Below are 16102 nucleotides of genomic sequence, written 5' to 3' on the forward strand. Positions count from 1 at the left end.
TTTATTCTTTATTACTGAGTTTCCCAATTTTCTTGAGCAACCTTCAGAATTCAGCCTTGAGAATTTGGCCCTGCTCACAGTCTTGCTTAACATCCCTAGGGAGTGGATCCAGCTAGGAAGTGCCTTTTGAAATCAATGAAAGGCCAGTCGTTCCCCTGGGGGTGCAGAACAGTGTCTGGCCTGGTCAAGGGTGCTTGTATCTAAAAGCTCAGTGCAATGAGTCCAGTGTTGCTTGAGTATGCTTCAGGTTTTTGTTTTATTTTGTTTTGACAGACCATGAGATCATAACCAGAAATAACTCTCCATGTTTAAAATCAGATTTTACATCTTTCACTGGGTGTGGTCATTTTGTAATTAAAGCACATTGAGTTTCAACATTTTATTACTTAGCTTAGTGACAGGATGCAAGCAAATGACAAACAGCAGCTCCTTGTGAAAAGGCCCAGGCAGGAAACTACTTATCTGGCAGGGCTGCTATCAATAGATTTAATGAATCCCCTTAATGATACAAGGCTGCACACTCACGGGGTCTACAAAGTTCAGTTAAACTTGCTGAATGCAACTGACTTCATTTTTCTAATGGAACAAGTACCTGCCTCTGAAAAGAAACATAATTTAAGATTCCAATTAGCCTCATTCTCTGGATTCTGTTTGCTTCTTTGCTTCTAAACAACTTGACATTTCCGATGTTTGATGGATAATTTCAAAGCATAGCTAGTCTGCTGCCTTTCCAATATGTCACACTGAATTTACATGAATAGTATACATTGTCAAGAAATGTAGTGTGTACTCCTAGAAATCAATGAAATTAAAAAAAAAAAAAAGAATGTGCCACGTTGTTCCAGTGCAATTCAAATGAAATCAACAATCAAATCTAGAAAGTTTTTTAGATAGGGCATTTCTAACTCCAAAACCAGAGGTCATTTGCTCTCCTTTCCTCTCTCTGTCTGACACACACATGCACAATTTACACACACACACAATTACACACACAATACACACAATCCCGATCTCCCAATGAACTACTTCCTGCTTCTGAGTAAAATGATAGCTCTCTAGCTATCCTTGAGAATGGGCGATTGCTGTCCTTGCAGAATGGGTAACCACAAAACAGTGGAGCTCACAGTAGATGAGAAGATTTAAATATCCCCTTAGTTCATTCTAGAAAGTAAGATTCACATGAAAAGCCTGACTCACTGAAAGGTCCATTTCTGAAGTAGCACCTCATTTCAGCACTTGCCAAAAACAGTCTGGAAAGTAGTACATGATCTTCCTTATTGGTTTGCTCTCCAGAACACAGGAGACCTCTCCTGAACCAATCCAATCAAAACATTTATCATGTTTTGGACTGCCATATACAGTTGTGCAGACTGTGTACTGCACAAAGGTACCTGAAATGATGGTGCTAAAATCCTGTCCATATTCCTTCGCCAATCATGCACTCTGGTTCAGAGATGCTTATACCTGGAGCAAAAGATTTCAATTTTCTCTGCACAAAAGTGCTATCCACTTTCCCAAGTTGTTCACTGGCCAAAACGGGTGTGTGTGGCATGGAGCAGGGCTGGGAGCTGGGGGAAATGACACACTGTCCTAATTTGGGAAATTCAAGATTAAATAAACAAGATAAATGACAGTGTTTTAATTTAAACTACAGGATAAGTATTCTTTAATCTGGAGTAGTCAAGAAGGCACTATTGAAGGTATGGGATTCAAGTTGAGTCTTAACTGATAAGTAGAATTCGTATGGATGTATATAGGACCTTTAGTCAATAAATATTTATTAAGTACATATTATGTACAGGGTATGAAGCTAGACACTAAGAATATAAAATAAGTGAAATTTGGCCTGTATCCTTAAAATAGTAACTGATACATAAACTCACAATAACAGTTATTCTGTGATAAACACTTTATGGGAGGCATAAACTGCACAGGGCACAGAGAAGACAGAGTGGCTACTTCAGTAGAGCACATTCTTCCAAGTTTTACAGAAAATAGTTGGCTATACCAAACAGCAACGAGGCATCATTCCAAAATGGGGTTTAAAACGTGCGAAAGTATTTTTAAAAACATTTCACCAAGTTAAGAAAGCTCTGTTAGCCTCTATAGCCTGTCTCTTACTTTCTTCATCCATTTGTCCTGGTTTTCATGACTATCCTCTCCACTTTCCTGATTGCAAACTAGTTCATTACACTTTAGCGACACACATTACACAACGTAAGCATAAACATTTACAAAGTGTTCCTCCCATATCAGAGTGCACACTTTTCAAAACAGTTGTAGTAACTCACTCTGATAACTCTGATATTCTTTAGCTCCTGAACCTGATGATCATTCTCAGAGTGTGCTAGCAAGGGAATTTCTGGGACACTTTTAACATCTTAATATTCCAACCATTCCGAGATTTTCTTCCTGTATGGATCTTCTTGCCTAGTAATACGATCACAGTCTCATGTTACCAGGAAACACAAAATACAGTCAATCTGAAAAATTTTTGATTTCCGTGAGTCCATTCAATTCAATCTATGAGAAACCAATTTATTCCTACCCTACTGTAACTTCTGGGTAGATATGGAAGTGCTTCAGGAAAACCTTTTCCTATAAAAACTGCAGAAAGATCTATCACCTGCATGTCACATATTTTCATTTAGTTCCTATGCCTTTCAATTCTGAATTTCATTGTAGATTTTATTATACTCATTAGCCTCATATACTAAAGCACAAGTCTAAACTGTGACATAAAAGCAAAATAACTGTTTTGATTACTACAGTATGTATGTGATTGCATCATATATCATTTTGATTGCACATTCAAATTGAATATTTTATATTTAAGTTCAAAGAGTTCTTCACCAGGCATAAATGAAAACTTATGAAGCATGAACAAACTTTTATAAGACCAAAATTAAGATTATTTCTAACCAGACTAAGAACCAAGAATATAGCCCCAAGTTAACCTAATCACATCACAAGAATGATTCACTACCCTCTATTATTCGGCCTCAGAAGACCACCCCATCTGAGTGTTTGTTATAGAGCTATGTATGCCATTGACTGGAACTTTTCTTATAGGTGGTTTGTAAGGAGTAAAACTTACCTCTATAGGTGTTGCTGTCTTCTTTCCTAAGCATTAGCTAAAATTCCATTAAATAAAAATAAATTAGAATCAAGGTAAATTATTAAAATGCTGCTATATTCAGAGTTTCTTAGCATCTTTGACCCCAGGAGCTGAATCTTAACCAATGTTAATCCTATTTCCTGAGTCTGCGGGAAAACATTTTTGCAAACAGCTAAACAGCTATAATCAATGGTTAAGATAACACTGGGGTAAAGAATCTCTGGTCACAGAGTGGAGTAATACAAATTACTCTTATGGTATATATCGTCCACATGCAATTGCTTAAGACTCTGAAAAGGCCAACATAAATGTGACAATCGGGGGTGAAGTTATTTACTCAATCTAGTAGTTTTCAAACCATGTTCTGTGTATCCATAAGCTTTCAGGCCCCCTCACTGCTTCAATTAGAGAGGTCCAGAATTCATCTGTTTTCCAAACTATAGTTCCATATAACATTTATTTGTAATGTTATAAGTTATAATGTTATATTGGCTTTTTTTAAAAGAGAAAAAGATTTAAAAGTCATTGCCTTAGTAAAAAATAACCATCCTTTGGTAATTACCTATCACAACTAAACTTAATTTTAAATGTTTTTTTAATTCAGAGATACTCGTATCTCAGTGGTATTTATTCTAGCATCCTTAAACACACACACACACACACACACACACACACAAAGTTATTCATATTTACTCTCATTTAAATTTCAATATAAGAGAAAGAAGTCCCAGAAAATAAAGTTTCCATTCTCTCCTACGGATTTTAAATATAGTGAATCCCCAATGATTAATTAACAATGAATAACTGAACAAATAATTTATAGGGCAGATTAGATACATAATAAGAGCCCTTTTATTCCAGGAGAAAAAGAGAAACTTGAGCTCCTTGAAAATAACATGACCATATATATCTAATACTTCCTAATTGAGATGTAGGCTACATGCTAATTAAAGCCCATCCAACCTTTAGAGGTCTTTTTCATTTGTTTTAGGTCTTCTTAGGTCTTTAAACTCCAGGTCCAGGAGTTTAATTTCCTAATGCAAATTCAAGAGCAGTTTTTGTTTGTTCCATCTGGTGAAACATAATTTTTTGCGTGTTGTTAAAGTTGACAAAAACTCACCAACGTTTAGACAGATCAGTAAATTTTGCACTTAAGAATGTCTATAACCAGGGAGATTCTGAGAAGAAAGAAGGGGGGCTAAGTAGGCTAAACAATAAACAGCTGCCACACAGCCTAAGAATAACATTGAATATGTTTAAGGTACAACAGTGACCTTCAGTTTTGCCCACCATTCTGATTAATACCACTAAAGATTTTTTTAAAGCAGTCATTGCATGCTCTCACCGGGGGGAGGTATCAAAATGGCTTCAAGAAGCTTTTGACTTTGTTAAGGACACAAGATATATACCCATCAATAACAGGTGATACTGAAGACATCATATTACGAGGTCTCATTATGACTGTGATAAACATACAGTATGGCATGGTTCTGAAGACAGAAAGTGAGGGTCAGGATGGGGCTGCCAGGAGTATGGGGGCCAGGGATCTTCATGTCGAAAGAGGGACCCAAACTAAACCTTGAAGTATAAATAGGATTTAGATGCATAAACACTGGCTTTGAATAGAGTCAAGAAGGTTACAATGATAGAAAATACCAGATTTATTCAGGCAAGTCACTGAGAGAAAATAATTCCTCTTTAACGCGTCACCTATTGAAATTCATAAGATTTGAAAGCAGTAAGAGATTTTGGAAATTATTGACCAATATAAGAAGATATCTTTATGTTTCCTGACATCAGAAAAAGGCCTTGAGGGAGAAATGGCTTCTAGATGGAATCAGCAGCGGAAAAGAACAGGAAGAGATGAAGAAGCAAAATCAACAAGACCAGCACCAGATCCAGGTTCTAGAACAAAGTATCCTCAGGTATGGCCCTCACTGAGATACTCCACAACTACCTTTATTTTGACTTTGTCCCATGTTGTACATAGACATGCCATTCTCACTTTCAGGGGCATAATAAAATCTTCCATTTGAATTTCTTTTTTTTTTTTTTTTAAGGCAGGCTTTCACACTGTCACCCAGGCTGGAGTGCAGTGGCACTATCTTGGTTCACTGCAACCTCCACTCCTGGGACTCAAGCGATTCTCCAGCCTCAGCCTCCTGAGTAACTAGGACTACAGGCATCCGCCACCAATTCTCGGCTGATTTTTGTATTTTTGTGGAGATGGCGTTTCACTATGTTGCCCAGATTGGTCTAGAACTCCTGAGCTCAAAGTGATGCATCTGCCTCGGCCTCCCAATGTACTTGGATTACAGGTGTGAGCCACCACGGTCAGCCTTTAGAAATTCCATATGAATTTCTAAAAAAGACTAAGGAAACACACCAGAAGGCCACAATAGAAATTTGACTATAAATATCACCTGAGTATAGCAACACTAGATTTCTTTTTAAATGCATATTGATGACTTACTTATACCTCTCTGAGCCTATTTCCTGCAGAATGGTAGTAACAATGCCTACCTTTTAAAAAATATGTGTGCTAAACTACCAGCACCTACCTGGCGCATGGTAGGTATGCAAACAACAGTCCTTCTTCACAGCCCCAGCCCCTACTCTCACCTTAGGACAGGTGACAAGCCTACAGGTGTGTTTACCCTATCCTTCCATCATATTTCTCTCAGGCCCTCCCCAGTCACAACCATTATATTTTGGAAAGAAGGTTCTATAGGAATACTCTGTTCACAGTTTCCCTCTTCTAGTTCTTTGATGATTTGCTCACAGGTGTTCACCTCATTTCTCAACATCCTTTCCTGCTTAATTTGTGAGATCAGTACAGTCAGGAAACTGCTGGTGTAAGAAGTAATGTTCTAAAATTATCTTGGCTTGAAATAAGGTGATGGACATGAAAAAACCAGAAAGCTTAAATGTAAGATGGGATTATTAGTATTATCACATGCAAAAAAAACACAAAAGAAACAGATACGGGAAAGGCCAGAATCATTTTCTAACCCACACAGGGAAAACATTTAAAAGATGTAATTTCTTGTGTTATAACCATGACAACAAATTAAAGTCTACCCATCTTTGAATATAGACAACTTTCAAAACCTCATTTGCTTTAATGCATTGCCTTTAGTGAGGACTATAGAAAAGATCTGAAACACAAAAGTATTTGGTGGCTGTGCTACGACCACATTTTGTCCATACTCACTGCGCTATACAAACAGATCTCATTAGGCTTAAAACTGACAATGTGAAAAAAGACTTCCTCTCTTCAAATGATTTCCGTTTTACTTGATTAATTGTAAGCACTTGTATATTTAATACCTAAAAGCATTGACTACTCATCCTTATCTAGATGTTTTTGAAATTAACAATTCTTAAAAGGTTATATAATTAAAATGTTTCCATTTATAAACCCCTCAGTTGTTTACTCAAAGATTTCTAAATAGTAGATAATAAATACTTTTAAAATAACCCAATAAATCAGCTCTATGGTTTGGAAAACTCAATTCTTATCAAGGCATCCCTTGGCAAGACTTTCTTACCAAGATCCCAGCATAAGTGGGTGATTACTTTCTTCATTCCTCAACACAGAACCATTATCTCTGAAGGAGTTCTGAATTTAATCCCTGCAAACCTTTCCTACTGCACAGACACCTACTTGCTTCCCCTCAAAACCTCCTTTTAGAGTCTTTCCACATACTGAACACTTACAACTTTCTCTGCATCTGATGATAATGGAAGTGGCCACATATACTCAAACTCCATTAACAGGCTTGGGCAGCATCCTGAGTAATCCTAGTATTAACCAGGACTCTACTGATTGCTTTTAGGCCTTGCCTGAATGCTCTGAGAAGCACATAAGCTCCTAGTAGTATTGATAGTGGCTTGTCTAGTTAGAGCTCCTTCCTAACCAAAAATTAAAAAGGAGAAGGAGGAGGGAGATGAAGAGAGATATATATTTAATAAGCCATGGAATACACCAGGCACTTTACAAATATTGTCCTATTTAATCTTCATAACTCGGTGAGGGTAGGTATTGTTACCTTCACTTCTTTCAGAGAAGTTAAGGAATTCACACAACTAGGAAGTGGGAGGTCAGGGACTGACCCATTTGACTACTCCACAGTGCCTGTGAAATGATGGCACACATCAACCTCTGTGGACTGGAAAGGTATCTCTCTTATAGAAAATCTTTGAAGTATGTTCTGTCCCTTTGCTCTCCTTTCTCCAAAAAGCTCTAACCACACTTAGGATCTCCTTCTATGTCCCCCTATTCTCTTTGGTAAATTACTGATTACATGTTTGTCCATTACCCAGTTTCTCGCATCTCACTACAACTTTTAGATCTTCATGATGCTATGAATCCATCAATACTCCTTGTGAACACCAAATTAGTTTAGTCCTTAAATGTAAGTAATAGTTACAGTAGTGGTTCATTTTTAAAGGAACTTGTATAATTTACAAAGCGCTTGCACTTACATTAAGTCATTAAAAACAACAATCCTAGAAAGAAAGCACCAACACCTCCATTTCACAGATGAGGAAATAGGCGCAGCGAGAGAAAGTGACTTAATTAAGGTCACAGAGTCAGTAAAGGGTAGACTTAGATTTCAAAGCAAGCCAAGTTCAGTGCTCTCCAGCCGAAAAATGAAAGGAGAGCTGTAAATGCAAATGCTCTAGAAATAGTAAAACACCTAACACAGACAAGTATCTCTAATAATCAGCAAACTGCTTTGTTTAAGGAATGATCCTGAAAAGATGTATTTGCAAAAAAAAAATAAAGAATTTGTTTTCTTGTGACCTATAGAGGCATGTTTATCTGGTTAAAAATATAAAAGTAACAGAATGTTCCAAAGCAACACACGAAGAGAAAAAAATAACGATGCCTTGTCTGTATTCAGCAACTTCCCCTACTGCCCAGCATTATAAAAACCACATTGCCAAAGCAGCTTTATCTGATAACGGAACATTTTCTCCTCAGATGTTTGTAAAGCTGCTTAAAAAAAAAAAAAAAATTCAGGTGCATGTTTTTAAATTCAATCTTTCTCCTAAACAAGTACCCACAGTGCTTGAGAAGCTCTTATTACCAGCTAAATCAGTACAATTTCCTGTTAGCACTGAGTAGCAATGCAGCCAACTGATGAAGTTGAACTAGGGAGAGCCACTCACAATCCTTAAGCAGAGAAAGTAACTCAAACTCTGAATGTGATTTATCACTTGACTTACGTGCCTGCTCGAGGGTGACATTTGCCACTCTGCCAGGCCCCTCAGCTACAGGATAAGACTTTAATGGGAGGATCAAAATAGAAATATTGCTACTACCGTGGAGTCCATAGCAGGGCCAGACTTTGCCCATGAACCTTTCTTTCTTTCTACTTGCAAGGCGTTGTGAGATGAACTGAAACAGCATTGCCTCTGGCATTCAAATCCCTGTTTTGCTGACTTAGTACATAGGCTTGGCCATGTTCTTTCATTTCTTTGAGCCTCAGTTTCCCTGCCTGTAATGTGGGACAGTTACAGCCACTTCACAGGACTGCTGTGAATATAGAGTGCCTGACACAGGTAGGTGTACAAAAAAGGTTAAATACTAGTCCTTAACAAAAGGTGAAATTAGAAGAACAACACTGCACGGATCTTTATCCAGGTATTTTTATTTTTTGGCCAAGTGCTCTCCTTTCTTTATGCTAGTACAAAGAGTGTTTCTCTTGGAGTAAACTGAGAAGACTAACCAATGAGTATATTTCCACTTGGAAATAATCTATGATTTTTTTTTTTATGGTTTAAAGGCTAGAATGCTACCATAGCGGTTAATTTTTGTGGAACATTTGCCTTGGACCAGGCATTGTGCTAAACATTTCATGTATATGATTTCACTGAATTCTCACCACTACCCTATTAGGTAGGTAACATTTAACAGATGAGAAAAATTGACACTTACAGAGGCTAACTCACCCTAGGTCATACAGCTAAACGTAAAGAGCCAGGATTTTAAACCTAATTAAAAGTCCTAATCATAAAAATAAAATTGCGCCTCAGATCCTGCAGAAATTTTTTACAAATGTTAAATTCTGTAAACTCTATACTTTTATAGCAATTTTTAAATTTCCAATCTATACTATAATTTCACTTTTATGTGTACCACTTTATGTAGACATTTACCTGAATATTTAACATATTAAAGACATTCAGAGGGTACCCTGACTCACGCATAACCTTTAGGTAAAGCATATCTGCTTATTCATCCTGTCGTCTTCTCTTCCAAAGAGAGGCAACATTTCAGAAAATAAGTGGGTTTCCATGGTTTCTGTCTCTGAGTTACATTCTTAGCTTTGGAACAATATTGTGGAGTATTTTGCCTGGTGCCTTGATTAATACCTTAGGAGGAAATGTTCCCAGGGGAAGGCTATACTGAACATCTCCTTCTGAATCACTTTGCTTAAACAGAGTTTCAATTTGCCTCCCAAATGAGCCCTGCTCTTACTGAGACCACTGAACCATTTACTGCCTGATTGTAGGCACAGGTGCACTGATTTTCAGTCCAAATATCCATGTGCATGAATTTATATCCTGGTTTGGACATCTTGTCCTAACACTTTCCTTGCTCTCCTCTATTCAATAGCCCACACCCAAAATGACACCTCCAATAAGTCTCCATAGGAGGTATGCCCCCAGCAACTTGTTCACATCCTGGGTTCTTCTTTCCTATCCAGCTGCCCTGCAGTTGTCCATGACCTCCCTTAGCCAAACTTCCCTGCGCCACGCTCCCATCCAGACACTGTACTTCTTGAACTATGTCCAAAGACCTCTGACTTTAATTGGAGCACACAGAGTGCCTGACAGAAATGTCATAAGCATGAAATGTAAAAGGTTAACTGCCGAGGAGAATGATGCAAATACACTGCATTCCCTTTGGGAAGGATAAGCTACTTATGATTAAATGTTCTCTAGCACGGATTTTTTTTTTAATACTCCAAAGTGCCCTTCTGACCTTCTGCCTTCTTTAATGAACTTTCATTTGTCCCCCAAATAGTTAGAAACTGCCTTCCGCAGATGATACAAATGGGCAAAGGTGTATGTGAAGCCTTGGATGTCTATGTGACTACATGTCATGAGAAAAGCCAAGTAGACTGGCACAGCAGCTATAGTCACATCCCACATAACTTGAGGAAAATTCCTCCACAAAAGTAGCTGAAACCCAAGAAAATGCATTCTGCTCAATATCACGTAAAGCAATAACCTACTCAATTAACTCAAAAGAGAGCAGGCAAGACTCAATTCAAAAGGGAACCAAAACATTGATGTAGAAATATAAAACTTAAATTTTGTTGTTACTGGTTGTCATTTATCAAAGTTTAGCTTGTTATTATTTCCATCCAAGTTTAACCCCTACCTAACACTTTTAACTATCTGTGCAGGTCAATTGTACCTTAATGAAACTAATGTTTCATCAAACACGGGTGAGGTATGCTAAGTGAAAAATATTACATTCTAGATGTTTCTGCCTTCCTACCCTAACCCGTATCTAATGCCACATAGCAGAGAGATAGATAAGCTGCTCTTTTATGACAACATTAGAAAAAGAAAAAAAAGGCGAAAAAAAACTCTACCATTTGTTTCTTATTAAATTTGCTGTTGCCTAGAGACACTGAAGAAATTATTCTAAGGTAATTACATGAGTCAAAATCATTCCAAGCATGTTTTTCACTCTCCATATTTGACTAATTGGTTTACCAGATTTGTAATATTTCATCTGTTGTTGTTTCCCAGATAGTCTGATTATTTTTAATTCAGGAGCTTCACTTTTAATTTAACAACAACAAAAAAAAAGCCAAGTAAACCAAACTTAAAAGCAAAAAAGGGATGAAGTCTACCCACTCCAACACACCAAAACACACACACACAGGCCCCTAGTACAACGCCTAGCACATAGTAGGAATACCTGTGAATACATAGCCTAATAAATGAATTAATGAGTAAAATAGATGACATATAGATGAATGTTAGTACTTAAAATACTACCTTTCTAAGAGGACCAGCTGTAGAAGCCTAGATAATGACTTGAACATTAATGAACTGAAAAGGAAAGCTTTGAAACTCTTTTAAAAATAAAAAAAGAATAAACATCCAGCTATTTTAAGTCAAGGGCAAAGTTAAATGGTAGTGGTGTCCTGGTTTTTGAAACAATTATCAATGGCATGTTTTAACTTCTCACCATTGCTTTGTTTACTTTCTCTCCATTTTCCTTTCCTCCATATGCCCTTTATTTTCCTTATCCCGACCTTTCAGCATTCATTCTTGTTCACACCTGCCAATCTCATCTATATGTTAGTAGAAATGAGGATTAAATGGTTACTGGCCCCTGCCACGATAGGCTGAAAAGTAGATTGCAATAACCTCTGAGGGTCCTCCCTCCACTCCACTTCAATTTATGTAACAACAGCTACCCTTTATGGAGCACTATTCTGAGAATGACAGTTCTCTGAGGGAAGTCTAATTAGCCTCATTTTGTACATAAGGACACTAAAGCATAGAAAGCTATCAATCTGGTAACAGTCATGCCAGGAGTCACACGTAGGTCTTTCTGACTCCAGACCCTTCCCACCAGACCTCACACTGCTTATTCTTGATTCATTCCATGAACATTATTGAGAACTTGCCATATGTAAGTCTTTGAGTCTTACAGAGAAGATTCCATATAAGCTCCCCCACAAAAAATATATTTGTGTTTTTCTCTTTTTAAATCCTTTAACTTTTCAAAATGCATTTACATTTATTATCTCATTTAAAATGGTATTCAGTGCCTTGAAATACAAATTTGACACCATTAGCCGAGTTGTCATAGATCTTCGGCTGTGCTGACATGAGTAAAGAAGAACAAAGGAGCAACTGCACAATCCAGTAAGTGGGAGGTGAATTAGTTTCAGTGATCCGTTCTCCAAGCCTTGGTCATAAAGGAAGAATGTTCAAGAGCAGCGACTCACTGTAATAGAGAAAGGATCTGTGCTGCCTGCCACCGGGCCTAGGCTTCTCCATTCGGCAGGAGAGTTTCCCGTGACTAATTTTACCAGTTCAAAAAACTTCCACACCCACCCCCTTGTGATGCACCTTTTGTCTGCCATAAGGCAAATGTCACTTTGTCCACTTAGACCACCCAAGGTTATCTGATTCTTGTTGGTTATTCCATGTTTTATTAGGATTGGAATTTATATTTGTTGATCTTCAAACAATAGAGTCCTGTTCCTTGGTATCAAACATGAACAGTTAACATCAAGAAGCAAAGCAAAAATGAAGTGGATAAAAAATAGAAAATATAGTGGCTGCTCTGTAATATAGTCAGGGATAAATGTTAAGGGTTACCAAGGCACAAAGCCAGGAATTATTTCTGAAAGGAAAGAGTCACTAGCTGTCTCCATCATTGAATACTTTTTGCCATTTCATTATATAATTACAAGTAGTTTATTCATAGAAATGTTTTTCTCTACAATTTTTTTTTTTTAGGAAAATAAAAGAGGCTTACCAGAGTCATGGATAAGTATATCTTCAGTTAACTTGCCATGTCCTGGCCACAACAGTAGTTGATGGCCACTTGGGAAACTCATGACACCTGGGTACAAGTCAAATTATTACAATTATTTCACTCCTATTAAATGTTTGGCATGTACTACAAGGTCCTCTACAAGCCCTAATTAAAAAACACACACACCTAGTTTCTATCCCGCCAGAGCGTTGAGAAGCCCATAACTAACCAATCCTTCATATCACATCAACCTTGAGACTATGTTTATTTGCATTCATTTGAAAATGACATTTGTATAATAACTTGTGCATGATAGTGGCTGATTCTCTGAAAACCAGTTTTGTTTCTTATTTTTCATGGCAAATGAAACCCTCACTTTGCAAAATATTGTCCTGATTAAGAGGGTTTGCTTTTCTACTAAATCACTTGTAACGTTACATGCCTACATGGCGGTTTCAAATCAAGATACTATCATCTGCCCATAAGATAATTAATAATATTTGCAGAGTTATATTAGGAGATGAGATTCACCCGTGCAAAAGCTATTCACATATAATTAATTATTCAGCTTTCTAAACATCTGCTCTGTTCCCAACCATCAGAGCAAACTGATGCTTGTTTCAATGTCATTATTCCCTTGCCTGTCTGCTTCTTTTTGTCTTAAAGCTGCTGCATTGTATTGTTTGTTCTATTCTTAAATGCTCAGAATTAGAGGCAATAGATCTGACTTGTGGCAAACTTAGTGTTTGCTGTATGCCAAATGCCCTTTAATTCTCTGGCATGCTTACCAGTAGCATATGACTGTTTGCACTAGTAGGTTAGATCTTCCTTATTCTGTCCTGTTCCTTGGTATCAAACATGAACAATCAACATCAAGAAGCAAAGTAAAAATGCCCTTTGACAATGGCTGGTTCTAAGGCAGTTCTTCTTCTTCTTCTTCTTTTTTTTTTTTTTTAAGAACACCAGCCATACTGGATAGTTTTTGTTCTTACCTACTGTCTGTGCATTGAATTATTCATCTTTTTTGATATGCACTTTTTAAAAATTTTTGTAGATATAGGGGGTGCAAGTGCAGTTTTGTTACATGGATACATTGAATAGTGGTGAAGTCTGGGCTTTTAGTGCAATCATCAGCCAATAATGTTCATTGTATCCATTAGGTAATTTCTCATCCGTAATACCCCTCCTACCCTCTCACCCTTCTGAGTCTCCAGTGACTATTTTTTCACTCTATATGTCCATATACACACATTACTTCGCACCCACTTATACATTAGAACACGTGGTATTTGTCTGTTTCTGAGTTATTTCACTTAAGATAATGATTTTATTTCAGCTTAGTGAAGAAAATGTGCCTGATATGTAATAGGTCCTTAATAAAGGTTTGCTATATGTTTGATGAAATTTATTAAACCTCAACTTTAAAAATTTTTTTTAAAAAAGCTCCACTTCTAATAGATTACACTACTCTCAACTTTATTAAGAAAATGTAGCTTGGCATTACCACTGGCCAAATTATCTGTAAAGATGAAATATCTTTAACCTCTGACCCATTAGTAGTAGTGTATCTGCCTATTATGTATGACTTACACACTGCAGTCAAGATAACTTGACTAAAGTCAACTGTACGTACTCAATAATAGTCATTGAATTTCCAGAGAGATTATTTTAGATGAGCTATGGTTTTAAAAAATAAAAAGAACTTTCATTTTTCCCTGCAAACCTTAACCATTCAATATTAGCCAGCTGTCAACACAAATCATGCCAGATTTGATACATTTTTTAGAAACATATAAATCCTTTAACCACTGGGAGCAAAGACTGATTAATTTTTCTGTTTTTGCTAGTTAACTACCCAAACTGCAAGATAATGAGTAATTCTGCAAATCAATTTAAAAAATTATGAAAAATCACATAAAATGTGTCACACTACAATTCATTCCCCATAAGGTTACACAATAGTCAGCATATGGGTTTTGTCACTTTAAAAGAGTCCTCAAGAGCAGTGGCTTAAATGAGATAGAAAGGTTCCTTTCTCTCACATACATCAAATCCTAACTGGTAAACATACACGCAGAGGAGAGCATCAGTGTTACATGAGGTTATCTAGAGGCCCTATTTCTTTCTGTCTTGTTGTTTTGCTACCTCCTAAGGGATGCCCTTGGCTATATGGTCAAAGCCAGCTCACTACTTCATCTGCATTCCACTTCAGGAAGGGAAGATAAATGGAGGACAAGCAGCTCTATTTTAACGGCATGACCTGACAGTTGCAGATGTCAATTCTGCTAATACCCTGTTGGCCAGAATTTACTCACACAGTACCATCTGAATGCCAAGGACACTGGGAAATGTAGTCCATAGCAACGTAGCCAGGATGTCATATAAAACTCAGGGAGTTCTATCACTAAAAAGAACAAAAGGAGGATGGATCGGGGTGGGGTGTGGAGAGAGGAAATAACAGGTTGTCAAAAAAGACTAGAATGTTCTTTCTGCCCACATTTACTAAATAGACATCATCCTCGTACATATTACTACAACTCTTCCAGTCATGCTGGATCACTGTTGAGATTTTCTGTTTAGATCAGCATTTGCAAGGACAAGTATGTCCCTGAAGCTATATTAGTACCATGCTTGCTAAAGTTGCAGATCAAACACCCAAATGGACCTACTAGATTTTTGTCTTCCAATGGAGTTGTCACAGATGGTCCTCCTCTCCCAAGCAAACTAAGAAAGAGAAAAGGGTCTTTTTTTTTTTTTTCTTTTGAGACAGTCTCACTCTGTCACCCAGACTGGAGTGCCGTGGCATGAACTCACTGCAACCTCCACCTCCCAGGTTCAAGCGATTCTCCTGACTCAGCCTCTTGAGTAGCTGGGATTATAGGTGCATGTCACTATGCCCAGCTAATTTTTTTATTTTTCATAGAGACAAGGTTTCACCATGTTGGCTGGGTTGGTCTCAAACTCCTCATCTCAAGTAATCCACTCGCCTCAGCCTCCCAAAGTGCTGGGATTACAGGCATGAGCCACCATGCCCAGGCCAGTGACTCATCTTTATTAAGGAACTCCTCTGCATCAAGCCCTGTTGTAGGGGTTTATGAACAATTACCTCAACTATCTCCTTAAGACAACCTTTAGTGAATACTATTATTATTCCCTAAATGAGAGAACAAGCTTGGAGGGGTTAAAGGATTAAGCCAACTGTATTAGCTTTGAGATGGGTTCATTTTCTGTTTCCATGGGTAGAGCTGTAAACAGTCTTTTCTTCCCCTGAGAAAGTAGGCCTTCACACAAAAACTCACAAAAATATAGGTAAACCACCAACTGTTTCCTGTTCTCCCAAGATTTAGTGGGGAAGAAAGGGAAGAGAATCTCTAGTCCAAGGGGAGAATCAAGCTAGAATTGCTCACCACTCTAGGCAGAATTCAATACTTATCAGAGGCAAAGACATTCTGAGAACC

General features: G+C 37.5%; 1 protein-coding gene across 1 annotated transcript in view; it reads left to right on the forward strand.

Moving 5' to 3' along the window:
* The window catches only part of PALMD (palmdelphin), a 48300-nt gene that overhangs the window by 16562 nt on the left and 15636 nt on the right, over positions 1 to 16102 (forward strand). The window contains exon 3 of the mRNA XM_003892248.3: positions 4919 to 5043. Coding sequence (XP_003892297.2) covers positions 4919 to 5043 — 125 coding nt within the window. The remainder of the gene's footprint in view (positions 1 to 4918; positions 5044 to 16102) is intronic.

The sequence above is a fragment of the Papio anubis genome, chromosome 1 (genome assembly GCF_008728515.1).
Source record: "Papio anubis isolate 15944 chromosome 1, Panubis1.0, whole genome shotgun sequence".
NCBI lineage: Eukaryota > Metazoa > Chordata > Mammalia > Primates > Cercopithecidae > Papio > Papio anubis.